The sequence below is a fragment of the Calliphora vicina genome, chromosome 5 (assembly GCF_958450345.1).
Source record: "Calliphora vicina chromosome 5, idCalVici1.1, whole genome shotgun sequence".
NCBI lineage: Eukaryota > Metazoa > Arthropoda > Insecta > Diptera > Calliphoridae > Calliphora > Calliphora vicina.
The window spans coordinates 14,146,671-14,173,529 of NC_088784.1; the positions used below are offsets into that span (position 1 = coordinate 14,146,671).

At 30.6% G+C, this 26,859-nt stretch overlaps 6 protein-coding genes across 11 annotated transcripts in view; 4 read left to right on the forward strand and 2 right to left on the reverse strand.

The window, feature by feature from the left end:
* The window catches only part of Vrp1 (Verprolin 1), a 43,408-nt gene extending 40,811 nt beyond the window's left edge, over positions 1–2,597 (forward strand). For all 6 annotated transcript variants that reach the window (XM_065510970.1, XM_065510968.1, XM_065510973.1 and 3 more), the window contains one exon: positions 1,344–2,597. In XM_065510970.1, the coding sequence (XP_065367042.1) occupies positions 1,344–1,607 (264 nt within the window). In that variant the 3' untranslated portion in view covers positions 1,608–2,597. The remainder of the gene's footprint in view (positions 1–1,343) is intronic.
* Positions 2,598–4,206: 1,609 nt separating this feature from the next.
* Positions 4,207–4,697, forward strand: LOC135959869 (TBC1 domain family member 5 homolog B-like; the record flags this gene model as incomplete). The annotated part of the gene is made up of 1 exon (XM_065510974.1): positions 4,207–4,697. A coding segment is annotated over one exon (312 nt), but the record flags the coding sequence as incomplete, so codon positions are not given.
* A 4,701-nt stretch (positions 4,698–9,398) lies between these two features.
* Positions 9,399–10,124, forward strand: Blos1 (biogenesis of lysosome-related organelles complex 1 subunit 1). The gene is made up of 3 exons (XM_065512521.1): positions 9,399–9,526; positions 9,591–9,663; positions 9,723–10,124. Exons 1-3 carry the CDS (start codon positions 9,466–9,468, stop codon positions 10,003–10,005), a joined length of 417 nt encoding a protein of 138 aa, XP_065368593.1. The 5' UTR covers positions 9,399–9,465; the 3' UTR covers positions 10,006–10,124.
* tra2 (transformer 2) lies at positions 10,029–14,446 on the reverse strand. Its single transcript, XM_065512520.1, has 8 exons — positions 14,304–14,446; positions 14,108–14,184; positions 13,920–13,997; positions 12,687–12,810; positions 12,495–12,623; positions 11,147–11,322; positions 10,982–11,076; positions 10,029–10,570 (listed from the first exon to the last, which is right to left on the reverse strand). The coding sequence occupies exons 1-8, from the start codon at positions 14,304–14,306 to the stop codon at positions 10,545–10,547; spliced, it is 708 nt and encodes a 235-aa protein (XP_065368592.1). The 5' UTR covers positions 14,307–14,446; the 3' UTR covers positions 10,029–10,544.
* A 1,035-nt stretch (positions 14,447–15,481) lies between these two features.
* Bub3 (mitotic checkpoint protein Bub3) lies at positions 15,482–16,714 on the reverse strand. Its single transcript, XM_065512609.1, has 2 exons — positions 16,421–16,714; positions 15,482–16,345 (listed from the first exon to the last, which is right to left on the reverse strand). The coding sequence occupies exons 1-2, from the start codon at positions 16,619–16,621 to the stop codon at positions 15,557–15,559; spliced, it is 990 nt and encodes a 329-aa protein (XP_065368681.1). The 5' UTR covers positions 16,622–16,714; the 3' UTR covers positions 15,482–15,556.
* A 1,162-nt stretch (positions 16,715–17,876) lies between these two features.
* On the forward strand, positions 17,877–26,753 carry LOC135960017 (small subunit processome component 20 homolog). Its single transcript, XM_065511192.1, has 5 exons — positions 17,877–18,016; positions 18,111–23,445; positions 23,523–25,372; positions 25,434–26,105; positions 26,219–26,753. The coding sequence occupies exons 1-5, from the start codon at positions 17,972–17,974 to the stop codon at positions 26,651–26,653; spliced, it is 8,337 nt and encodes a 2,778-aa protein (XP_065367264.1). The 5' UTR covers positions 17,877–17,971; the 3' UTR covers positions 26,654–26,753.
* The last annotated feature ends 106 nt before the right edge of the window (positions 26,754–26,859 follow it).

A 26,859-nucleotide genomic window follows, 5' to 3' on the forward strand; every position in this document is an offset into this window, starting at 1 on the left:
GAAAAAATCGATTTTTGTGACCTTTGATTTCAAAAATCTCGTGCATGCTAGAATAATTTTGTTCACTAAAAATTCGTTTTACAAATAAAAAAATTCGAAAACTAAAATCGATATTTTTTTAATAAATTTAACTTTGCCATTAAAAATTATAAAAAATTCAAAATTTTCACTAAAAATTTGAATGTTCCAAAAAATCGAACTTTGTGTGAAAAATTTTAATTTTCACTAAAAATTTTAATTTTCACTAAAAATTTAAATTTTCATAAAAAATTTGAATTTTCGCTAAAAATTCAATTTTTCACATAAAATTTGATTTTTTACTAAAAATTTGATTTTTTACTAAAAATTTGATTTTTTTACTAAAAATTTAAATTTTCACTAAAAATTGATTTTCAATAAAAATTTAAATTTACTAAAAAGTCGATTTCACTATAAAACTATCTTCAATCGTAGTTCTTTATGCAGACAGATTTTAGCTTCGAATTTTTATCAAAAATTTAATTTTTCACTAAAAATTTAAATTTTCAAAATTGAATTTTTCACTAAAAATTCAATTTTCACATAAATTTTTTACTAAAAATTTAAATTTTCATTAAAAATTGATTTTCTAAGAAATTCGATTTTTCAATAAAAATTTAAATTTTCAAAAACGTCGATTTTCGCTATAAAACTAGCTTCAATCATAGTTCTTTATACAGACAGATTTTAGCTTCATTCGTATGTCTTCACACAATCAGATTCTATCTTCAATCGTAGGGGTTTATATAGACAAATTCTGGATTCAATCGTATGTCTTTATATTTTCAGATTCTAGCTTCAGTTGTAGGTCTTTATACAGTCAGATTCTAGCTTCAATCGTAGGTCTTTATACAGTCAGATTCTAGCTTCAGTCGTAGGTCTTTATACAGTCAGATTCTAGCTTCAATCCTAGGTCTTTATAAAGTCAGATTCTAGCTTCAATCGTAGGTCTTTATACAGTCAGATTCTAGTATCAATCCTAGGTCTTTATACAATCAGATTCTAGCTTCAATCGTAGGTCTTTATACAGTCTGATTCTAGCTTCAATCGTAGGACTTTATACAGTCTGACTGTATAATCGTAGTTCTTTATACAGTCAGATTTTAGCTTCAGGTAAGTCTTTATACATTCAGATTTTAGCTTCAATCGTAGGTATTTATACATTCAGATTTTAGCTTCAGGTAGGTCTTTATACACTCAGATTCTAGCTTCTTTATAGATTTTTAGATATATTTTGTAAACATTGCAATTTTATATAAATTTTAAAATCTTCTTTCTTAAATTAATCAAAACTAACTAACAATAACTTTTATTATTTCTTTCAGACAACTGGTGCCCCACCAGTGCCACCACAACGTTACTCGTCTATGCGTGGCAGTGCTCCGGGCACTCCACCCACTGGTGTTACAGCAGCGCCCACATTTGGTAATAGCAATAATGCCAATGCAGTTAGTCGTTTAGTCATTGATTTGGAAACAAAATACGGTAAACATTTTCACAATGTTACCGAATTTCCCAAGCCACCACCATTTGTAAATATTCAAAAAGTGTATCCTAGTCGAACAGTCAAAACAGCAAATGGTATGTAAATATTAAAAACTACATACAATAAATGAATCCTCTGGCCACTAATTCAAAAAAAGAGGAATTTTTATAATGGAATGCTGTTAATTTTTTTCTTTGAAACATTATTATTTTATTATTTTTTTCTTTCTGTAAAATTAAGTAAAATTTAAGTTTTAAAATCTTGTTTTTATCATTTTAAAAGAAAAACAAACATTATTTTTATAGCAGAAACAATAATGCACGTGAGATAAAAAAAAACATACATACATTTATTAAAATAAAAGCGAAATTACACAACTGAAGTCTTTTTTATATAGTTAAATAACCACAATAAAAAACATAAATATGTATTATTTTCATTATTATTTCGTTTATCAAAAAATAAAAAAAAAACAAACTGTAATATTTTGTAAATGAAGTTTTTTTTTTATTATATTTTAATTATATTTTTTAATGTTATCTAATCATTTAATATTATTATTAAATTAAAATTTTATTATTATTGAAAGAAATTTTAAACCATATTTTTACACCTGTTAAGCATTAACTAAAAAAAAGAAAAGAAATTTAAAGTTTTTTATGAAATTATTATGAATTATAGCTTTATTGCAATTTTATTACTTTTTTTGTTTAGGTTTTTATAAAAAACTATTATTTTGTTTAAACTAAAATGTCATTTGTTAAAAAATATAGAAAGAGTAAAGAAAAAAAAACATAACCTCAAAAGATAGTAGTCCTTACTTATTATTTACTATTTTAATTAGCAACTCCTTAAAGTATGCCTTAAATAATAATAATAAAATAAAATTAAAACACATCTATATAATATACACACATACACTCTACATACATATTTACACTTATTAGCATGCTTATTATCATTATTATTATTATAATTTTTATTACATTTTATGTATGTATATTATTGTTTTTAAAATAATAATAAAAAAAAGAAATGTTTTAATTATTTTATATAAATAAATAAAATATATATTAAATAAAGCATAAACACACACATTTCTGTTTTAGTATATCTACTCTATCTATATCTATACAAATTGTATGTGCATAAAATCAACAACAACAACAAAAATGTTTAATAAAATTTTATTCACATTTAATCATTTTAAAAATAAAAAACAAAACTATTTCATTTTATGTTCGTTTAATGATTGTTCTTATTTATTTCTTTTTCGGTTGTAATAGTCCACATGTACGATTGCATTTCAATTATTTTTTATTTGTTATTTAAAAAAAAGTGTTCGACTGAAGTTTTGTTAAATTAAGAAGCCAATTGGATAAGTCACAGTACTAGTTTAAACCAATTGATATATCTAGATGCTACAACTAGCATTTATTCAAATTTAACCATACAAATTATTTTGGTTACATTTTTAACAGAGAATTTTCAGAATTAAAACCTATAGTTATTATTAATAATTATTATTAATCAGTCAGAGAAGCACTTAACCATTGATAGAAACCCTGGTTTTGGAAGAAAGTTTCACATTGATATAATGCTAAGGAAAGTACACTGAAATAGGAATAGTTCTGGTAGAAAAGTTGCCCGATTATCCTGGTGCTCTGACTATTTAGTGCGAATTGTCCATATTACAAATACCATAAAGTTCCATATTGGAAAAACATAAATCAAGTATTATTAAAATAAATACTCTGGCGGATTTATCACTGCTAGCAGGTAAAAGTTTAGATTGCTTACATTCAAGGAAAAGTTTAGAAACAAAAAGAAAACGAAATTTTCCGGAAAGTTCGTTGTAGGGCGAAATGTATGCAGTTACAGCAAAATATGCAAGTCATAAAATATGACACTATCAGCCCAATTATGAATAAAAAATTCCGCGGGAGTTTTTTTCCATTGAATTTGAATAGGAAAAATGAGCAAAGGGGAAAAACTCCCGGGGAATTTTTATTCATAATTGGGCTGTATAAGGATTTATATTACAGAACCCGATGCGCTTCGCTACCCCTGTCGTAGTAAAATAAAAAAATGTGAAAAGATTTAATTAGGCTATGCCTAATCTTATATACCCTTCACCAAATTATACTTCAAAATACAAATTTCTAATATTTTTAGGTAAACAAAATTTTTTCGAATTGTTATTTTAAATTTTTCAAAATTTAGAAATTTTTCTTTTTTAAATTTAAAAAAAAAATTTGTTTTTTAATTTTTTTTTTTGGTGAAAGAAAAATCGGGTTCAAAATTATTTTTTCCGATTTGGACCCATTGTAGATCCAACTTACTATGGTCTTATATACGTCACCGCAAAGGTCTTTAAATATCTATCATTAGATATCCATATTGTCTATATTAATGACTTAGTAATCCAGATATAGGTCAAAAATTTTAATTTTTTTTACCTAAAAATATTTAAAAAAATTTATTTTTAAATATAATTTGGGGAAGGGTATCTAAGATTCGGCACAGCCGAATATAGCTCTCTTACTAGTTTGTATTAGTCTAATTATTAGGAAAAAAAATATAATCAAGCAATTCTTCAGTCGAACATAAAATCCTTTGCAACTTTGTATTTCTTTGTTAATATCAATTGAAAACTTTTAAAACTCTCATTCATTTAATACAACAATCATAATACCACATAAATATTTGTTCCAGTTACAACAACAGCTACCAGTAATAATAACAACAATAATAATAACAATGTTACTACAATCGATAATAACAATTTAAATACAAATACTACAACAGCAACAACCACAAACGCCACAACAACAACTACAACAGCAACAACACCAAAATCATTACAACCCACCGGCTATCAACCCTTTAAAAAGCATAGAGCACCTGCTCCGCCACCACCACAAGCCGGTGTAGCCGCTGCTACTGTCTCAGTAATACGTCAGTCTAGTTTTCTTTATGGAGCCGCCGGCATAGGCCATCAACATACACAATAATAAGTTAATAATAAGAAAATATACAATATTAAAATAAATATTCTTGTTACCAAACTAAACTACAAATCATAGATGAATATTTAATTAGTATGAAAAAAATCACAAAAGAAAATAATATAAAAATACTAAAATCATACAGTAACATAGAGAAGAGATGTAATTGTCAAAAACCTAAATCTCGCAACAACAAAATCCATGTACATATGTATGTAAGTAAATGTATTTTGTTGTTGTATCAGACATATTGTTTGTTTTCTTTATGTAGAATTCTCTATGACTAAAATCCTCTTAAACAAAATTTAAATGTTGTGTTGTAATTTTTGTAACATCATGTAAAGTAAAATATTTTTTTTTTGTTTTTATTTTGGAAATAATTGTTAAATAAAAAGACTTTAATCCTTGTCTCTATTACGTATAATACGAGTATAATAAAAATAATTTAAACATCAATGCCTTTATTAACATATAGTTGTGTATTTTATATATAAATAATTAAATAAATATAATCGTAACTAATATTAACTAATTATAAATATATACCTAATATATATTCTTACTTTTTTGTGTTTTTAAAATGATTTCACATTAGTTATTGATTCTTTAAAGTATAAATATTCTTTATAAAACCGGAGACCGAAAATAACTCGTCCACTTAACCAAAATATGTACCCAAATTATGATTTATAGAGCGCGTGTCAAAATGATAAGGTCACCCACCTACTTTTCGTTTTGTTTATCCAAAAATGTATAAACGAAATATTAAAAATGTGCTAGTAAATCTCCAAAAAATGCTAGATAATTGTTATTTTTGTCAAACTTTTATTGTAAAAATTCAATTTGAGACACAAGATTTATCTAAATTTGAAAAATGACAGATTGGAGGATTTTTCGAACATCAATTGTAGATTCGAAAAATTGTCGTTCGTTTTGTGTGGTGCCAAATTATTTAAAAGATCTCGAATGTTAAGTTCAAAATAAAATATTCATAGAGAATTTACGTTTCCCAATGGTTTGGGTTGCGTTGATCTCAATTGGAACCATAATGGAGTTCCAGGAGTGCTCTAAAATCATTTTGGAAGAACTTCACGATTAAAAATTGTTTTTTTTTATTAGCAACACTCTATGTTCCCAAATAAACTAAAACCAGATTTGTCTTTTATGGAATCGCCGGCACGTTTGCCAGATAAGGCTAGGTTGTTGAAAATAAATAAAATAAAAATATATGGAGACTATAGCAGCAAGATTATTTTAAAAACCATTTGTATAATTCGGTAAATGAGCTGAAAATTACAATTTTGAATGATTGACGGGAATTATGGCTAAGAACACTAGAACACTTCACAAATTCTATTCCTAATCGCGTTTATTTGAAATTGGGATACCTTTCCTGTATTCTTTAATTGTTTTTTTTACAAGAGCCTACCTTTCCACAAGCCAAAGTTCCTGGGGAATTTTGTTTGTTTTTTTGTACTTGAACATTACTTCGTCCATCAGCCACATAAAAATCTTGACCCGGAAGTTTTTTTTAATAACAAAAGTGGAGCAGCTCCGTATTAATAGCACTTAGAAACTAATTTGAAGAGGTCACAATGAAATTCCAAACCGTTTTTGTTTAGTAAAACATGTTAAAAATTAAACAACTTTAATATTAAAGTACAAATACCGAGTTTTGTATTTTTTTTTCCACTTTCTGCATGGCATATTTATATCCCGCTTTAGAAACTTATCGTTTTATCTTTCAAATTTAAAACATAACCAGCCCAATTATGAATAAAAAATTCCGCGGGAGTTTGTTCCCTGGGAATTTATTCCCATTGAATTTGAATAGGAAAATGAGAAAAGGGGAAAACTCCCGTGGAATTTTTATTCACAATTGGACATTTTTTAAAGCAGGACTTTTTAAAAATTAAACATTTAAATGTGAAATCATTATTATTTTTTTTTACATGTATACAAGTATTTTATTAACTTTAAATAAAAATTTAGTTCAATTATTTTTTTTTTTTATTTTATATACAAACATACTCAGGTCTATCACAGAAATTTTACGAAAGTGAAAATAATCGTATGTTCCAATTCGTAACGTTTTGCTTCATCAGTTTTCGTAAAAACGTAGCATAACGTTATATCAATAGTATTCTCCAGTAAAAAGAAACCATAAAAAACTTCACATACCTTAAGGCGCAACTTAAAATTTGTTAAAACAAAGCTTTTGAAATAAATATTTATTTGTCACGCCTAAAAGTATGCATACAATATTTTAAAATTCTTTTATTTACACATTTTTATTTTTGTTACTTTCACTTTTTTATTTGAAAGTGTATTTTTTTTTACTTTCGTAAGAATTTAATTTCTGTGACATTTCTGAATATATAGTTTTAGACCTATGCCCGACTGTATCCTTTTTAATATAGCACAAGTAGCAAATTAACAATAATAGCACAAACATACATTATTACTAATAAAGAACAACAAACAAACAAAAAATTAGTAAAATTTTTAAAAATCAATAAAAAAAAAATAGTTTAATAATAATGTATAAGCAATAATTGTTACATACAATACCTGCTAAACAAGAATTATAAATAAAAATCTATATAAAAGCAATATAAGAAACAAACCATATTAAATCAATTATTAACTCTACATACATTCTTATTAATAACATTAGTTTAAACTCTTAACTGTCAAGTCCGGGAAGTCCATATGATTGTGTATTGTTTTGTAAGAAAAATTGACTTAATTATAGTAAATATATTAATATACATAATAAACAAATAATATTCCGTTTCAAATGAATACCTTCTATCTGTATTGATCGTATCTATTGTAATAAAGCGTCTCTATTCTATAATATTTTTTGTAAAAAAAAAACATATATTTTGATGGTTTACTAAATTTGACATTAAAAAATTTTCAAATTTAAGTTAATAATTTTAAACATATGTATGTATTTCCGTATACTTTTGAGCATATTTTCGTTTTTAAATTTTTTAACATTTTCTCTATTTCTCAATTTCACTTCAAATCTATACGATTTTAAATTGAAATTCTTAGATAAATTTATCACTATTTTATTGAAATTCTAAAATTTCAATTAAAAATTTAAAAAAAAATGATTCAGCTTTATTATACATATTTCTGTTGTACAATTCCTGTCTATCTCTCTAAAATTTCAAAACTATTTAACCGTTACATCTTAAAAAAAATTTGATAAATTATTATTTTTATAAACTTTTATCTAAATTTTTACAAAAACAAACCTTTTTGTTTCAAGTTATTGGTGTTTATAGTAAATTTTGTTTCCCAATTATATCTAAATATTTCTAATAGCGTCTAATTTTTAAAAATTATTAAAAATAATAATCTTATTGTGATAAGTATTATTAATTTTTTTTGTCTTCGAATAATTATTATACTGTAACTAAATAATCTACAAACAAAATTACAATTTTTATGAATTTACATTGGCAATAATAAAATAATTTATTAAAATTATATAAAAACTGAAAAAATTAAATATTTTATAAAAATTTTATTAAAAAAAAAAACACAAAAAATAAACAAAATCTAAATACAAAAATTCATCATTAATCATAAAACAAATGTTATACAAAACTTAAATATGTATATGATTTTTTGGAAATATATAAAAAAAAATAAATATTAAAAGTTAACAAAAACAAAAAAATGTTGTAATTTATTTAAATTACAGGTTGTCTCGATTTTAAATAGCAACCGAGCCGGGAGAATTCCCGAAATATTGATGTATGAATCATGTATGTAAGTTATTTGGGGGGTACGAAAAGTTGATTTCAACATACAGACGGACAAGTCGACTTCGCTATCTATAACGATCCAGAATATATATACTTTGTGGGGTCGCAAATGCAAAATGTAGAAATTACAAACGGAATGACAAACTTATATACATATACCCTTGCCATGGTGAAGGATATAAAAATACACCTATAAACTTATGTACTGGCAGACTTTTCACAACTTCCGGGTCAAGATTTGTATGTGGCTGATGGACGAGGTAATGTTCAAGAACAATACCGTACAAAAAATAAACAAAATTCCCGAATCAGTTTCTTGTGGGGAATGCCATTTGTAGTTGTGGCAAAAGAAGCCAATCATTTGTGACATGAGGCACGATAGACACAGAAGTATATATTACGAAGTGTCTACAAAAACGACATTTACCTTTCTTAAAACAGCACAGAGTGCCACTATGGTAAAAAGGATCTTGATTGTTATTCACACATTCATGTCAATTTAGTATCACGAGAGGCTAATCCACCCAAGACCATGTCCGATTTTAAGCTTAAGTGGGCAACCTCGTCGAAAAAGTTAACGGATGCAACTAAAAAATCATTAATTGGAGGATTTCCGGATAAAGTGGATACATTTATAAATACCGAGCATATGCCAATATCCAAATGTCCAGAACTTCGGCCTGTGGAAAGGTATTGATTGGGCTCTTGTAAAAAAGAAATACATAAAAGGTATCACAGGTCATTTCCGATTGTAAGCTTAATTGGGCAGCCTCGTCGAAAAAGTTAACGGAAGCAACTATAAAATCTTTGATGGGAGGAATTCCGGAAAAAGTAAACAAATTTATAAATACCGAGAATATGCCAATAATTGAATGTTTAATGAATTTGTACAATATTTGAATAAATTTACGTATTTTTGAGAATTTTTATTTTGAATGGTTTAAGTTGAAGTATAATTTTTTCTATTTACATGACATAAATCTGGTAACATTTATGTTACTAGCGCCATCTATATGTCAACAATTATACAGCACTCATTAATATGTGTGTATGCATGTGTGAGTTATAACAGCTGGGGTGATTTATTTACAAAACTCCATTTTTTCACTAAAAAAACATCTTTTGTTTACCAAAAACTTAATAATAAAACTAATAAAAACCAAACAAAATGTTAAGCTCCATGGTAAAAGAACATCAGGCTAAACAAGTGAAACGTAAACAGGAACAAGGTTTGTTGTTTTTCTTAAAATATTTTTTTCATATTGATTTTAATCGTATCTATCTAAAATACAGAAGTCAAACGTAAAGAGGCCATAGAAGCATCCAATGAATTGACCAAAGCTTTGGTGGAACACTTAAATGTGGGGTAAGGTATTCTATGAATTAGATTTAATGTATTTCCTTCTTATGGTAAAGTGTTTTTAGTGTTGCCCAAGCTTATTTAAATCAGAAACGTTTAGATGCCGAGGCCAAACAATTGCATGTGGGAGCCACAAATTTTGCCAAACAAACCCAACAGTGGCTGCAATTAATTGACAATTTTAGTAGTGCTCTAAAGGAACTGGGTGATGTGGAGAATTGGGCCAGAAGTATAGAGTCGGATATGCAAGTGATACAAAGTACTTTAGAAATTGCCTATAAAACTAGCCGACAAACCCAGCAAAAATCTCAGGGTGCAGCTGCAGGTCCAAGTGCTACATCCTCATAAATTATATGTTTAAGTAATATGTATTATTATTGATATAAATTCACAGTTTTCAAGTCTTTATTTTTTTGTTTTTGTCTACATATATGATGAGAATTAAATAAATATAAAAATTACAACTAGTTGATTTATTAATAATTACACAGACATTATTATAATGTTAAGTTTTTGTTTAATGAAACAATTATTTTCTTTAAAATGTTTCTTAGGAATTTAGTAGTTTCTTTTTTTTTTTGGTTTGAAAATAATTGTTTCTTGTTTTAAATTTAATAAATTATTACTACTACTAAACTTGCACACAAGTACTTACATATATATGTATATATAATTTATATTTAACATAAATTCACATATGACTGAAATATTCAGGAATTCAGAAACAAAAACTCCTAAATTCAACTCCAATTACAAAACTAAAACATATATTAAACACACAGGCTCATATGCCATTAAAACAAAAATAATATAAAGATAATATGAATTCAATAGGAAGTAGAATAAAAAAAAAAACAGAATATGACTCATATTAAATTATCTAAATATTAATGGTATCGGTAACGATAACGACCTGAAAAGATAAAAGTTATATGCAACTTAAATCATGCATTGTCTAGATTTTACAAGGTATATTTATTCATTTATTAGTTAAACCTAGTTTAAACTAGAACTAATTTCTTTAGAGTAAGCAGAGCACAATGTGGTAATGTTATGTAAGAATTAATCAGAAAGGAAACTCACGAGAGGATATTTTCTCTCTCTTCGTTTTCACATTCCAATGTAGTTAGTGTTGGAGTATATATGTTTTTAAAATTTGCAGTTAAACTAGGTTTAATAATCACACTACTTGAACTGATCATAAATCTGAACAGAATTTAAGTTTACAAAATGTGATTACATATTTATTTAAATATTGCTACAAAATTTAATTTTGTTCTAATTGCAAATAGTTATAACTATTTGTTAAATACAATTTACTTACGTGGTGGCGGTGAATAGGAACGACTACGACTTCGCTCATAACGATGCCGCTGACTCTGATGATACTTTTCAGCACGATATCTATCACGTAATTCACTACAATAAACCAAGGAACCATATTTTAAAAGAAATTCTATTTAGCAAAAATCTATAAAAACAATATTACCTGGCTGGTCGACCCATATATACCCCAGGTGTGGGTGTATGAGGTCTTTCGGTTATGGAATAGGCAACCCGTATGCGTCTGCCATCAATTTCCATGCCACAACAATTATCACAGGCAGCTTTAGCATCATCTAACTTATCATAATAAATAAAACAAAAACCACGAGAACGTCCAGTCTACATATAGAGAGAAAAATAGAGGGATTTAAATTAAGGAATTGAATTATGAAATATTTGTAACTATATAAAATATAATTAAATAATTGTAACAACAAGCCTTTGGTTTTGTATAAAATACTCTTAAATCAAAACTCATATCATTGCTGTTTATGAAACAATTTAATATGACCCCTTTAAAAGACACATAAATGCATTAAACTTCTAATTAAACGTGTTGAATAAAAGGGGTATGTAGATATTTAAAGAAAAATTTAATTATAACAACAAGCCTTTGGTTTTGTTTAAAATACTCTTAAATCAAAACTCTATTAATTGCTGTTTATGAAACAATTTAATATAACCCCTTTAAAAGACACTTAAATTCATTAAACTTCAAATTAAATGTGTCGAATAAAAGGGGTATGTAGATATTTAAAAAATAATTTAATTGTAACAACAAGCCTTTGGTTTTGTTTAAAATACTCTTAAATCAAAACTCTAATTATTGCTGTTTATGAAACAATTTATTATAACCCCTTCAAAAGACACTTAAATTCATTAAACTTCAAATTAAATGTGTTAACGGGGTAGTATAACTTATTTTTAGGGAATCACATTGAAACCTTTCTAATGTAAACTATAGCTTGTCAAAAGTACAAAAAAGCAAGTAATAGAGCTATATTCGGATGCCCTTCATCAATGTATACATTAAAATAACTGAAAAAAATAAAATTTAAAAAAAAAAAAATTTTGTGAAAAAATTTTTTTTGGTAATTTTATTTTTTTTTTGTGAAAACAAAAATGTTTTTTTTAATAATTTTTAAAAAATAAAATAATTTTTCAATAAAAAATATTTTTGTTGAAAAAATATTTTTCCGATTTTGTCACATTGTCGATCCAAATTTCTAAGGGCTTCGTAATATCTTTCATTAGATATTCAGATTGTCTATGTTACTGATTATCACAGATCACAAATAGGTAAAAAAAAATCGACTTGTGAGCCGATTTTACCGAATTTAAATATATAAATATATAGCAATCGAAGCAGGACTGTACCTGATTTATTAATCATGTTTGTAAGTTATTTGTGGGCTTTGGAAAGTTGATTTAAACAGACAGACGGACATGGCTATATCGACTCTGCTATCTAGAACTTATATATAATACTATTACCACTCATGGTGACTTACCTGAGCATCTATAACCACTTGTATACGTTCTATAGGACCATATTTCCCAAATATTTCTCTAATTTTAAGTTGAGTGGTATTGACATTCAAACCAAATACCCCAATACAGCGGCAAGGTAAAGGTTTTTCCTGAAAATCAAGAAAAATATAAAATAAATCAAATTAAATTAAAATTTGTATGAATTTACTTACTCTATTGTTGCGATTATTTTTATCATACGAATTGCGAGAACGTGATCGTGATTTAGATCTTGAACGAGTTCTTGTATAATGTCTACGACTGCTGTGGCGTTTTTTATAACTAGATGATCGGGATCTGTTAGTAAAAAAACAACAAAATACAATTTAAATAAAATTATTTAACGAAAAAATAATAATTTTAATTGTTCAATTTTATTTCAAAAATTTACTTTATTTTGAATCAGTTTTCAAAAATTTAATTGATTTTGCATAGTTCGATTTGCTAATATGTAACCCTGTTTTATTTCATTGAATTTGCAATATTAGTTTAAAGTTTTTGATTTTAATTGCTTTGAAAAGTTGTAAAAATTAATCTTAATTATAAATTCAAATTTCCATGATTTCAAAATTTTACGCTTTTTGGTTTTGAATTGGTTTGATATATTTTCAGACTTGATTGAGATCCTAGAAAAATTTAAAGTAAATATAAAAATAAGCCAAACTTAATTTATTCTTTAGGTCAGCAGGTTGTTTGCTTAAAACTAGTTTATTCAAGCTTGAGGTATAAAATTAACTTGAATACACTTGTATTTGTTACTAATAATTTGTATTTCCTAAAAGCAAGGTTGGCAACCGATTCGAACCAGTTAAATGGTAACTGTAACGCTGAATTGTATTATTACCGTTGATGTTACTTCGGTAACGGTATTTTACTGTAATTTCATTCTGAATAGTGGCTTAATGGTAGTCACATTACAATCTTGCACGAAATTTTTTTTTTTTTTGAGTTGAGCTGAGTCGGTAACGGTTGCTTAATGGTTGTCAATCTTGTCCAAAAGTTTTCCCAATTTAGATAAATTAACAAAACGAAACTTTGGTTTATTGAGTTGATAAGAAAAGTTAAGTTTATGTAGCAAATCCTATTACATTCTCTGTTCCAGTACTATATATATTTACAGATATTGTAAATCTACTCAAAATTTTAATATATTTTGTTGTTTTTCTGACTGAATCCTGTAAATCTGGCCAGCACCGTAACAAAATAATTAGAATAAACATAATATTTTTGAAATATAAGCTTCCTAACCTCAATTTACATTATTTTTTTTAAGCTGGACAATTCAAAATCCATGTTAACAATTTTGTATAAAATTATAAAAAAGTTTTTTAAAACAAAAATATTTTTTTTGAAATATTTTCTAACCTCAAAATATGAGACGAAATGAAACGACAAAAAAAACTTACCTTGAATTACTACGACTTTCACTACAATAGCGGCCCTTATGTCTTCCGGCTGTTGAAGGAGGCGGTGATGGTGGGTGTCTAGAATTGGAACTACTGCTTGAATCGTATTTATAGCGAATATAAGATTTTCTAAAAATTGTATAAACAATAGTCAACAGCTGACTCAAGCATCTATTGTTACAACTTACCGGCGTCCACTGCGTCTATAAGGTGAGCGGGAATAAGAACGACGTGGTGTTACGGAGCGACTGCGTGATCTAGGGCCCTACGAGAAAGTAATAAAAAATATTTTTTTTTTATAAAATTGCAAATTTTTGTCAACGGTAGAGAAAAAAGCAAGCCGTCTAGTTTTGCAAAATATTTGTTGCTTCTTCCAATATTTACCATTTTCCAGCAACTACTATTTTCAATTAGTATTTTTATAATAATTATTTTCTGGTGGTAATTTGTTTGCGGCCTTTGGATTTCCTTGAAATGTTGTTAAGGTTGTGTAAAGAAATAATTTTGTTTAATAAAACAGAAAAAAATTATCAAAACACTGTCGGAAAATGCAAAGCCGTCTGTCTATGGTGATGCTAATTTAGCGATTTTGAAAATATAATAAGTGGAAGAAAATGTTTTAGCAATGTTTAGTGGCAATTCTAGCGATTATTGACATATATAAAAAGTAACAAACGCCATTAATTGTTATGCTATATCTAAACCTGATAAATTTTTGTAAAGATAAACGTCAAAATGGTTATCAAGCTAAAAAATTATCAGTTATAGCCCCCATTTATTAGTATAGGGTCAGGGAACTTTGTCTTTTCAAAAAACGTCATAATTGTTATGATAAATATTTGTCAAGTATAGACAGGGGCTAACATTTATTGTGAAATAAATGTTCAAAGACAAACAAATGCCATCTACACTTAACATTTTTATGTAATCTATATTTTTGGCAGTTATACATATATTAATAAATGTTTGTTTTTTATATTTCCAGATTGCCGCCAAATAATCCAATAGAGGTGAACTGACCTATTATATATGTTACCGTTGATCATATAAGGAGCATAGGACCTATTAAATGCCTTTTATTACTAAAATGTTTTAAAATCTAATATAACTCTGTATTTTATTTATTTTCATACTTTCCGGTTGTTTTAGACACTATTCTATAGTAGGTTCCATTGAGTGGGTATTTTACAATCTATAATTTCTCATTGGTTTTCTATGGGATCTTGATCTGGCGATTGGGCAGGCCACTTAAAAACACATACCTCATTGGATTGAATTTTTAAACCAGCATCATATAGATGCATAACATCGTTTAAAATGCATTTGTATTTCATTGTAGTCATATTATATTTTATGATATAAATTAGAGCCATAACTTGTCCTGAAAAACGGTGCCACACCATAATATTCTTACCCTCATTTGCCTTGCGGCTATCAGTTCGAGAACTAGTTTCCAATTTTAGGTACTACCATCTAGATTTTGCCTACATGTCTTATAATTCAAAGCAATAGGTGCTGCCGCTTGCTTCCATCTAGAATTGATAGTGGCAATCAAACAAAAATTTTATTTTTTCGTTAAATTTTATTTATCTTAATAAAAAATTTCTTAGCGGTATAACATAGTAAAAACACATTGCTTATTTTTGTTTCGTTTCCTGGTCAGTAACATAACGCACATAAATCACTGGATTGGGTACACTAGCTGGTGGCACGTCCAATTCATCCATATATGAACAAGCAATAGCCAATGTACTACCGTCATGACTGAAGTTAAGCGATGAAATCGATGTATCATACTCATGAAATTGACATAGACGTTTTTTGTTAAAACCATCCCAGATATTGACATAACCATCAGAGCCGCCGGTCGCAAAGGTATTGTAAACATTATGAAAACTAATCGCATTTACGGGATAAATATGTTCGATGGTATCCTGCTTATTGCGGTGACACTTAAAGGCAAATTTACGCTTTTGAACCTCTGGATCGGGATCTAAATATTCAACGGCTACACGTCCCTCAATTGAGGACATCACATAGCCTTCTTTGTTGGGGAATAGACGTATGCAACGTGTTTGGTATTTCAATGATGATTCTCTTTTCATCATGTATTCTTCCATTTTACGCAAATCCCATATCAAAACCTTGCGATCTGAGGTAGCCACCACTATTTTTTCATCATTCACCGACATGGAATAGACTTTTCCATTGCCCTGTTCATAAGTGCCGACACAGCGTTTTTCGCGCATATCCCATAGTTTTATAGTTTTGTCCCAACTACCAGTTAAAATACCATTCACCGATTCAGCATATTCCACACAACGTATGGCTTCATCATGTGACCCTACAATATTTTCGGTATGGGTATTAACGTCATATAAACGCAAATGATTGTCCAGCGAGCCACTAACCACATGCACAACATCCTAGAATTGTATAAAAATTTAGCATTGAAAATTTTTGTAAGATATTTGTTAATTTTAAGAACTTGATTACCATACCATAAATGTTACATCCAATACCGGCGCTCCCTGCACAAATTTCTGTCTAACCGCATTGTTTACTACATCATAGAAACGCACGGTACCATCCCAGGATGATGCAATAAGATATTGATTGGATTTTGGTCCAAATCTTACTGTGGATATTAAATCTTCTGGAGCATTGTTAAGTTTTACCTCTGTAGGTCTCATTTTCGTCATTTAGATTTTAATTTTCTTTGTTTTTTTCGGCTGCTTTTAAAATAATTTGCGCTTTTTTCAATTATGCTCATTCACCGATTTCTTTATTGTTTCTTTCATTACACTATTTTTCGTAATCAAATAATTGTAGTGTTGCCACATTTTCAGCCATAGATATGTTAAGGAATGTTGCCGAAATGTAAAACTGTAAGTGTTGGTTTCAAGTTGCCTGTTAAACTAACTTCATTTAGTTAAATTCCATGTTAAATAAAACTAATTGTATATTGTAGAGTTAGGCGTTATAAATAATTTTCTAAATTATATTAAATTTTTAAATTTTGCAACTTCTTCCCAGAAATTTGCAACCAAAATCTTCATGATGTGGCAGTACTGGCAATTATAATTGGTTATTGTGAATTGATAATATATTTTCGTTCAGGATTTTAAATTTAACCGTAGAAATATACATAATTGCTTTGAATGAATGAACATAAGTCGCACAGTGGTTTATAAACATTTTATTTTGAAAATAATTCGGTTGCATTTGAACGATTGGAGATATCTTAATGAAATTTCACATAGTCAGTGCTGAGGTGTTTTTGAGTTGATTTTTTTTTAAATGTTTTCGTAGTTGAAATGGGCGGTCCCCAAATTTCTGGCCTCGGTCATACAAAATTTACAAAAATCTAAAATTTTAGTTCTTATCCGAATGTCAAGAAATTATATTTGAATTTGATTTCTTTTAGTTCAAGAAATAATTATTTGACAATATTTATCAAAATATCAAAATTTTTTGAGACAAACAGACCTTGCATTCTATTGAAATTCTTAATTTTAAGTATATACAAAAAAAACGGCTATTGTGAACACAATTTTAATATAAGCAATTCAAAAATGTATGTAATTTTATAAATCCAATGAAAGTATTTTCAAAATTTTTTGAGACAAACAGACCTTGCATTCTATTGAAATTTTTAATTTTAAGTATATACAAAAAAACGGCTATTGTGAACACAATTTTAATATAAGCAATTCAAAAATGTATGTAATTTTATAAATCCAATGAAAGTATTTTTCCACTATTATTATATTCCCCGTTTTTTATTTAGTTTATCTGGCTACTTTTCCGTTTGTTTATGTTATTTTTAACAACCCTGTTTGAATTTTATGCTCTTTCTCTCTCATTTTCTTTGTTTACATTTCATTCTTGCACGTGTTGTTGCACTACTGTCAAAATATTTATATTATTTTCTAGACAACAGTTGAAAAATGTGGTCGCACGTGTGAAATTTAAGAAAATAGTTAAAATAGTATCAATAATTAAAGAAAAAATTAATAAATTACAAAAAGTGTTAAAGAAATAGATAAAATATGGCAGAACATAATCAAAAAACTAAAGGCTCAAATACATTTCGGGTAATAAGAAAAAATATATAGATATGAAGAAGACAAATCATATCTAGGAACATTTATTAATGTTTTTATTGAATTATTTGTTTTAAATTTTCAGTTCAAGAGTTTTGCCGATCGTGTTAATGAGATTGATCTAAGACGTTTGGCTTTATATCATATTGGCCATGAAAATGAAGAGCTGCCCGAAGATAATGAAACCTTTTTCCATCAGACTTTAAAAAAATGGATGGTTTTAAATTTATCCGAGGAATACTCGTTGTTTTCCAGAAAAGTCATAAAAATTGTAACGTTGCCCCAACTGTTGCATAAAAAGGATTTTGTGGTCGACTTACTTTTGGAAAAACTAGCCTGTGCTACAAACTTGTCACTGCAGCCTTTGCTGGAGCTACTTTATGTGTTGGCTAGAGATTTGCGAGAAGACTTTTATCCCTATTTCCAACGTGTTTTGGATAGATTAATATGTTTGCTCAATACCCAAGATGCTGACCAATTGGAGTGGACTTTAGTGTGTTTGGCTTATCTATTTAAGGCCCTTAAGCCTTATTTGAAACGCAATATTGGGGTTGTCTTCAATTGTATTCTACCCTTGCTGGATGAGAGACGCTATGAAGAACATGTTACCAATTTTGCCGTTGAATGTTTTTCATTTATTGCTCGAGATGTGCGTGATTACGGCAAATTCCTGGAGTTTATATTGGAAACTATAGAGCGTGAACAAGTTGATAGTGTGCAGGGCTGTGGGCGTTTATTGTTCGAGATAATGCGCGGCGTAAAGGGACATTTCCATTCCATTGCCGGAGACTTTTTGCAGTTTATTTTCGAATCTTTGGTGGAGGATAAGAAGGTAAAACCACAACAGAGTCAGCTGTTGAATGATATAGTGGAATATTGTGTTTTGCAAGTGCTAAAGTTTATACAACCCCAACAAATGTCTTTGTTTTGGCTAAAACTTTGCCAAGTCTCTGACAATTGTCAAAATTTGGCTAAATTACAAAATCTTTGCCGCATTTTCCTGCAAGTAGTGGAATTTAAAGAATGCCGCTATTTGTCGGAAATGGATGTAATAGTTCCCTGTCTTTTGCATGTGGTGGATAAATCTATGAAAAATAGCACGGCTTCGGAGGCTTTGAAAACTAGTACAGAAGTTATAAGCTGTATACTGTTGTCTGGTTCCTCGTTAGTTACCCAATTGGATACCAGCCGTCTGCTAAAGAAATCATTAAGCATCAAGGATAGAGAAATATATGCAGAATTTGTTAAACAAATGACTTTACATGTGCAATTTGAGATATTCATATTACCCAGCTTGATACAACACTTTGAGGAGTATTTCGATAAGCCAGCCTTTGAGCTTTTGACGGAGGTGATTATGAAAAAGCAGCCTTTACAATTCAATGCTGTAAATCGTCATCAGTGGCAGTCCATGGATATTAAAGTAAAATCCAAGGAAACCTTAACAAAAGTTGAGCAAAACCTTAAGAAATTCAGTGTAAATGCTGCACAGTTGGAGGAGCAAATATTGTTGCTTATTATAGCACCCCATTTAAAGGGTTTGCAGCAGGAAATTTTACAAAAACCTTTAAACAATTTAATAGAAAGATTAATAAAGACATTGAAGACAACAGAGGCGGATAAAAAAGATGTTAATTTATTATGTCTAGTAGTGGCCATTTACCAGCAATTAAATTTTGTTTTAACAAAAGAACATGTGTCCTCTTTAACGGAAATATTAATACAACACTGTGACAATTTACGTGCCCTGGGAGCCTTGAATCTGTTAATTTGTAACTACCCAAAACTGTTTAAAAATCATTCAGATATACGCTCAAGTTTAGCGCAACTTTTATCACATCATGACCATGAGAAACGACTGTTGGCCTCACATTCGTTGTCTTTAATGTTTAAACAACAAGAAAATCAAACTCCCTATATATTATTCTACCAAGCAGAGTTAATAAAGCCTACTGTCCATAACTACAGAGAGCAGTTGTTAATATTGCAAAAATTAGAAACCCAAGCCGAATTATTTAAACAATTCAACGAGGATTATTACAAAGAGGATTGTATACGTTTTCTGTTGGGCTTACTCTATCACAATTTCAAGTTTGTTTGGGAGCCGGTGCTCAAGCTGCTAGAAGATTATGCCAAAGAAGTAGATAGCTCTAAATTTTGGTTGATCTATCAGGAAAAACTGCAAAGCACACAAGACAACATAGATTATAACTCCAAAAATAAGGAAGATTTAAACGAATCTATACAATGGGATTCCCCTACCTTAAATGAAGTATTGTCACAACAAATGGGTTTAAATTTAAGCCAGCAACAGTTATTGAACTATAGAAACTTGCTATGGCAACGTTTGCCGCAATTTGGTAAATTGGTAGTGCTGAAAAACCGAGAATTGGTGGGCATGTTTATGAAATTCGTGGACGAAGAGTATAAAATGCAATTGGAGAGTAAAGAAAACTCTTGGGATTTGTCTGTGAAAACGGAAAATACTGTGGATATAGATGAGTTGGAAGAAGATAATGAGGAACAGCAGCCGCAGCCAGAGGAGCAACAAAAACCCGCATTTAAAAAGAAATCCAAGTATAATACCAACATTGACACGACCAATGTTAAGTCCATCTTGCAAACCCTGCAAACTAAACTTGCTGTCTTTGCAGCCCATCAGAATCCCCGTGCTTTATATAGAGAACCTGAATTGTGGTGTTTGTATAACCAGCTGTTAAAGGGTTCCAATCAGCAATTGCAAAAGGCAGCCTTAGACTGCATTTTCTCCTACAAATCCAAAGCCTTAATACCCTACAAAGAGCTGCTGTATAATATGCTGGATGAAAAGAAATTCAAAGATGAATTGATTAACTTTAAGGTCGAAACTGTTTCCTTAGAACATAGACAAGAATTTATGGAAATTTTATTGCGTTTACTCTATGGCAAAATGATAACAAGAGGCACCCAAAAAGGTCTCAGTCCCCAGCAAAGGAAATCTATAATTTTAAGATTTTTGGCTCAATGTACGCTAAAAGAAATCGAATGGTTTTTACAAATGGCTTTTGGTCTGTACAATGATTTTTGCCAGGACTCTACAGATATTCTTAGCATACCAGCCCTGGTAAAAGAGCAGTTCAATATAAACAGTGTTTGGTCGCCTAAAAAGCTACAAAGCGTGGTTAATTTATTGGAACTTATACGCAAAGAATTTGGTGGCATTATGGAGCCAAAGTTTCACTATTACATGCTGAAGTTGTTGGTGTTTATAGGCAGTGTATGCAATGAGGTGTTTTTGTTAGATGCTGCCCTAATACATCCCAAAATGCCAGTGGTATTTAGAAATCTTAAACACAATGCCTTGCAAAGTCTTTACAACTTTTTCGAACACATAGAGGAATTCGATTGGTCGCCGGAATTGATAAAATGCCTAAGTGAAGTTTATGTTTATCCAGCATTGGAAAAATTGCCTTTGGAAAGTATACACACACCCACAGTTTTGCTAAAACTTTTACTGTTGTGGGGTGAGAAGCCCAAACACTTTGGTTTCTTAAATCAAAAACCTAGCGGCAAAACCGAAAACATATTTCATTTTGTTATTTCTCTGCTGTTGAATGAAAAATCCAAGGCTTTGGTGCGCAAACCCATAATGGCCTTAATCGAACGTTTGCTGGTGGCCTCAGAGAATGAATTGGAATATGCCGAGCAGGGCCTACAGCTGGTTAAACCTTATATACCCGACTTGTTGCAGCGTCTTAAAATGAATTTCTCGACTAAAAGCTCCAAACAACAATTGGACAAACGTGATTTGAATGTTTTGTCCATGCTTACCAAACATGTAACTGAACCAGAAACCTGTGACAGTCTTCTACAATTGCTATTACCCATTCTTATAGCCAAAACACAAACTCAATCATCCACTGAAGTTGTCTCTCAAGTTATAACCACTCTCTCGAATCTTATTAAGAGATTAGATAAACCTGAGTTGTACATACGTAAAATTGCTCCCCTATTCGAGCAGGTGCAAGAGGTTTGTGCCCGCAAACAGCTGTGTGATTTAATTGCCGATATAGCCAGAATCAAGCATAAACAAAATCCTTCTGCTAACGATACACAGCAATTGAAAACCTTGGCCAGAATTGTGTTGCTGCTTAATGCCTGGGATAAACGCTGGGTGGAGCAGCCAGATTATGAGAAACGTTTGGATGCCTTCAAAGAGATCAAACAACAAACCGAGAGCGAGCAAGGCGTTAATCTCGATTTGGGTATCTTGGTTATATACAATTGTTTCTATTTCCTAAGGTATGACAAGGATATGGGTTTGCGTGATAATGCCAGCGAGATTTTAAAAATTTTGCTACCCCATTTGGCTAAGAAATATGCCGACGATAAGATCAATATTGATTATTTGGTGGGAGATGTTTTCATAAATCTCATTAGACGTGTCATAAAGGACTCACATGAAAATGTGCGCAACGAAGGCATACGGCTGCTGGGAGAAATGGCGCGTGAGTGTCCCGAAACACATGAAGTTTTACAAGATCTTCATGGTTTGGGTGATAAACTGGATGCTGAAGTGGATTTCTTTGAGAATATGATACATCTGCAGTCACATCGTCATGGTAGAGCCTTGCTGAAGTTCAATTCCTATGCAGCCTCTTTGGACAAGCCGCCATGTGTTAAAACTCTAACACAATTTATTCTACCATTGGCTTCCCGCTATTTACTGCAAGAACAACATGCCAGCAAACATACTTTGGTTGATGCTGCCATTGAAACGGTGGGTATAGTGTGTCAACTATTACCCTGGCAACATTATCACTCCATATTGCGTTATTATCTAATGAAAATGCGCTATCAAAATGACTATCAAAAACAATGTGTGCGCATTGTGGTTAGAATCTTAGATGCCTTCCACTATGATTTGTCGTTGGCCCAAAACGATAAACAAACTTTGGAGAAACTTAAAACAGTTATTAAAGAAAAGTCCCAAGAACTGTATGGTGAAATTAAAGAAACAAAAACGTTAGAAAACCAGAAAATTAAACAAGAAAATGATGAAGATGTAGATGAGGCAAAAACTACACCTAATGAAGAGGAAACTTTAGAGCAAGCCTTAGAAAATGAAGAAGATGAGGAGGATTTGGAAACTGAAGAGCCTGCAAAGCCTGTTGTTAAACTGGAGCCTTGTTTGCATAAAATTACTGTTTTACCGGTTAATGCCTCTAAAAAAGTATTAACCACAATAACCACAATTTTGATACCCACCTTAAATCGCTCCATAACGGACAAATCCTCGTATGATAATAAACACAAAGTGAATCGTAAACGTTTAAGTATTGAGCGTGAGGAAGAGGAAATCTTAAGGGTGCCCATAGGTCTGGCTTTGGTAAAATTGATGCAAAAACTACCGCAGGAATTACTGGATACAAGTTTGCCAGGTTAGTAAAAATAATAATAGATATAAAATTAACTTATGGGAGAGTTTGTTTTACTCAATATACATTTTTCGTTACAGGTGTATTTATGAAAGTCTGCACATTTTTGCGTTCCCCCTTAAAGTCTGTGCGCATGTTGACCCGTGATATACTTAAGAAGATCATGCTGTGTCTGGGCTCTAAATATCTGCCCATGTTAATGGATCATTTGCAAAATCTTCTCACAAGAGGTTTTCAGGTGCATGTGCTCTCTGTCACCGTACATGGAGTATTAGATGCTTTGCGCGATTGTTTGCAGCCCACTGACATTGAAGCCTGTCTACACAATCTCCTGGAAGTGGCCTTAAATGACATTTTCGGCGAAATCAGTGCTGAAAAAGACATAGACAAGTTAACCGCTCATACACCGGAGGCCAAGCCAAGTGCTAAAAGTTTCCTGGTCCTACACATAATATCACGCAATATACGCGAGATTTGTCTATTAGATTTGCTAATGCCTTTTAAGGATCACTTGGCCAAATCGAAATCGCGCAAACTTACCCTCAAGATACAAGAAGCGTTTGCAAAAATTGTCAATGGTTTGGTGGAAAATCAGCATATATCTCGAGAGAGTTTGTTGATCTTTATATATGGCACCATGTCGGAGAGTATAACGGATCTATTGCCGGGCATACAACGGAGAGTGTTGAGCGAACAGGAAAAGGAGAAAATGAGAAGAGCCAGACCGGACTGTTTTATTATACAACCAGCGCCGCGCAATAGATCGGGGGCGGTAAATAAACAGGTGAAAACAAATGCCCAGGCCAATGCTCACATCCTAATAGAATTTGGTTTGGAGATGTTGCACATAGTGTTGAAACGTAAGAAGTTAGTGGATGTAGACTACCCGCCCTTCCTAAATCCCATACTGCCTTTACTCAAAGACTCTCTGAAAAGTACTCACATTAGAGTAACCACATTTGCCTTGAAATGTTTTGCCACCTTGTGGGTGGAAGAATATAAATTGATCAATATGCAGGAACCTGAATATATTAAAGGTGTGGTGGAGAGAATGTTTGAAATTCTCAAGAATTTCTCTACTTTTGGGGCCTCAAAACAAGAAGACAATTTCCAATTAATGAAATCGGCCTTTAAAGCCATTGTTGCTTTGCTACGCAAATGTGAGTACTACGATCTCACAGAGGAGCAAATAGATGAATTGATTTTGTATATAGAACAGGATTTACATGATGGCGAAAATCAAAACATGACTTTCAACCTACTCAAGGCCATGTTAACGCGTAAAATTGAATCCAAAGCCATGCATGATATCATGAAGAGGATAGGAGACATGTCCATTACCTCACACTCGGATTTTGTAAGAGACGAAGCCAGAAATCTGCTAACAACATATGTTATGGAATATCCGCTGCATAAAAGGGTGGATCAAATTGTAAAATTCTTTACCGTGCAATTGTGTTATTCTTTATCCTCTGGTCGTTTGTCGGCTATAGAATTCTTATGCACCATTATCAAAAAGTTCCCCTTGTCTATATTGTCCAAAAAATCCGAGTTTTTGTATCTTTCCTTGGGTTCACGTTTGGTTAACGATGAGGAACCGGAATGTCGCAAGGCCGTAGCCAATTGTATAGAAATTCTAATCACTAGATTGGAAAAGGTAGATCGCCAACACTTATTCGATATGACGCTATTATTTTTCAATGCTGAAAATAAACCCTCTGTAAGGGAAATGGCAGCGGCTTTATGTTCAAGATTCTTAATTGCCGAGAAACAGTCTTTCGCTCCTAGAATAAAGCTGGTTTTGCCCACTTTAATAGGCAGATTAACTACAAATGCTACCAAACCAGGCAGATTTGTTAGAGCTCCGAATGCCTCAAATACTTTAGAGGAAGTAGAAACTGATGGGCGCCAAAATAAAAAGTCTAAAAAGGTAAGTTTGAAAAAGGGTTTTTATATTAAAAAAAGTTTTCTAAAATCTTTTCTTATTGCAGGGTCCCAAAAATCCCCGCATTAATTTACAACATGAGGTACAAAGTATCTTGCATGCAGATGTCGAGCAAGATGAAGAGATTTTGGCACACATACAAAAAGCTTTGGATCATGAAATTATACAAATGCAATATTGTTTATTGAAAATTTTCGACTACTGCTCTGCCGAATTATTTAAAAACGAAGAGCTCAGCAATATGATGGACGAATTGGCCTATGAATCGCAACGCCTATTGGCGCATGAGCATAATTGGGTGCGTTGCAATGCGGCCAAAATTATTAGCCACATTTTAAGTGGTCTCGATTTCCCTCTAATTGGTCGAAAATTGTCCCAGATTGTTAGTGAAGAGGATGAGGCACAAAGAATAAAAATGGATTTTATTTACTTGAATCCAGAATATGATATTAAATCATTGGTATTGGATTTATGTGCCCAAATGATGCCGGGCAATACGGCCCAGCCCATGATCGATGAAATGGTGAAAATATTCCTTTATATAGCCACTATGCTAAGGGATGTACCGTTTAAAGTTAAGCGTGAGGTGGAAGATGAAGAGGAACCGCAAGAAGATCACAAAGAATCCTTAACCAAAATCAATCTTAATTGGTTAATGAAAAATATAAGATTTCTGATAAACAAAGAGGTGGCTAAAGCTCCGCATAGCACTAGTATGGTAAGTAAAAACTATTAAAGTTGTGTATACTCTTCGCCATAAGGGTATATAAGCCAAATATAGCCGTCTATCTTGAGTTTTATTAAAACTAAAATAATTTAATTTCCTTACAGCGTACAGCTTTATTCACACTCATCGAGGCCCTAATTACATTACTAACCGTAGAGACTTTAGAATTGTTGGGTCCCTCCCTACTATCCGCACTAGTAAGAGAAATGTCAGAAGAAGATCAAAATATTGATGCAGAGTTACGTCAGCTAGCGCTACGTGTTGGCAGCCGTTTACGTAAACGTATGGGTTCAGATGTTTACGACAAAATACGGGCCGCATCTCAAATGAAATTAATGATTCGCCGGGCCGAACGCAAAAAGCTTATAGCTCAGGAGAAAATTCACGATCCGGTAAGGGCTGCCAAACGTAAGGTTGCCGTACAGGAACGTAAGAAATCGGCTAAGAAATTGAAAGCCAGCGTTATACGCGGCAAAACGGCTGATGTCAAACAAAAGCTAAAGAAGAGGAAACGTAAAGCTGAAGATGATTTGTTTTAGTTTAGTTGTAAGTTGTAAATTACATACACATAATGAAATTTATTTCGTTAATCATAAAATACAGTTGTTTTTAAAATATACTTATAAAACATATTAAAAATTAGAATGCTTTTTTTTATATAATGACTGGCTCTAGAAAAAAATATTTTTTTCAGGAAAAGGTCCTTATTTTATACATAAAATATTTTACAAACATTAATAAAAAA

What these genes read in the sequence shown, in the direction of transcription:
- tra2 (XM_065512520.1), bottom strand. An exon ending in AAGTGGTTATAGATGCTCAG is followed by an intron (nt 11,323 to 12,494) that starts GTAAGTCACCAT and finishes CTCTATATGTAG; the next exon opens with ACTGGACGTTCTCGTGGTTT. An exon ending in TTCCTATTCACCGCCACCAC is followed by an intron (nt 10,571 to 10,981) that starts GTAAGTAAATTG and finishes TTATCTTTTCAG; the next exon opens with GTCGTTATCGTTACCGATAC.
- Blos1 (XM_065512521.1), top strand. Translation starts at nt 9,466, where the DNA reads ATGTTAAGCTCCATGGTAAAAGAACATCAGGCTAAACAAGTGAAACGT. An exon ending in GAAACGTAAACAGGAACAAG is followed by an intron (nt 9,527 to 9,590) that starts GTTTGTTGTTTT and finishes TCTAAAATACAG; the next exon opens with AAGTCAAACGTAAAGAGGCC. An exon ending in GTGGAACACTTAAATGTGGG is followed by an intron (nt 9,664 to 9,722) that starts GTAAGGTATTCT and finishes AAGTGTTTTTAG; the next exon opens with TGTTGCCCAAGCTTATTTAA.
- LOC135960017 (XM_065511192.1), top strand. Translation starts at nt 17,972, where the DNA reads ATGGCAGAACATAATCAAAAAACTAAAGGCTCAAATACATTTCGG. An exon ending in AAGGCTCAAATACATTTCGG is followed by an intron (nt 18,017 to 18,110) that starts GTAATAAGAAAA and finishes TTAAATTTTCAG; the next exon opens with TTCAAGAGTTTTGCCGATCG. An exon ending in AAAATAAAAAGTCTAAAAAG is followed by an intron (nt 25,373 to 25,433) that starts GTAAGTTTGAAA and finishes TTCTTATTGCAG; the next exon opens with GGTCCCAAAAATCCCCGCAT.
- Bub3 (XM_065512609.1), bottom strand. Translation starts at nt 16,621, where the DNA reads ATGACGAAAATGAGACCTACAGAGGTAAAACTTAACAATGCTCCAGAA. An exon ending in TATTGGATGTAACATTTATG is followed by an intron (nt 16,346 to 16,420) that starts GTATGGTAATCA and finishes ATACAATTCTAG; the next exon opens with GATGTTGTGCATGTGGTTAG.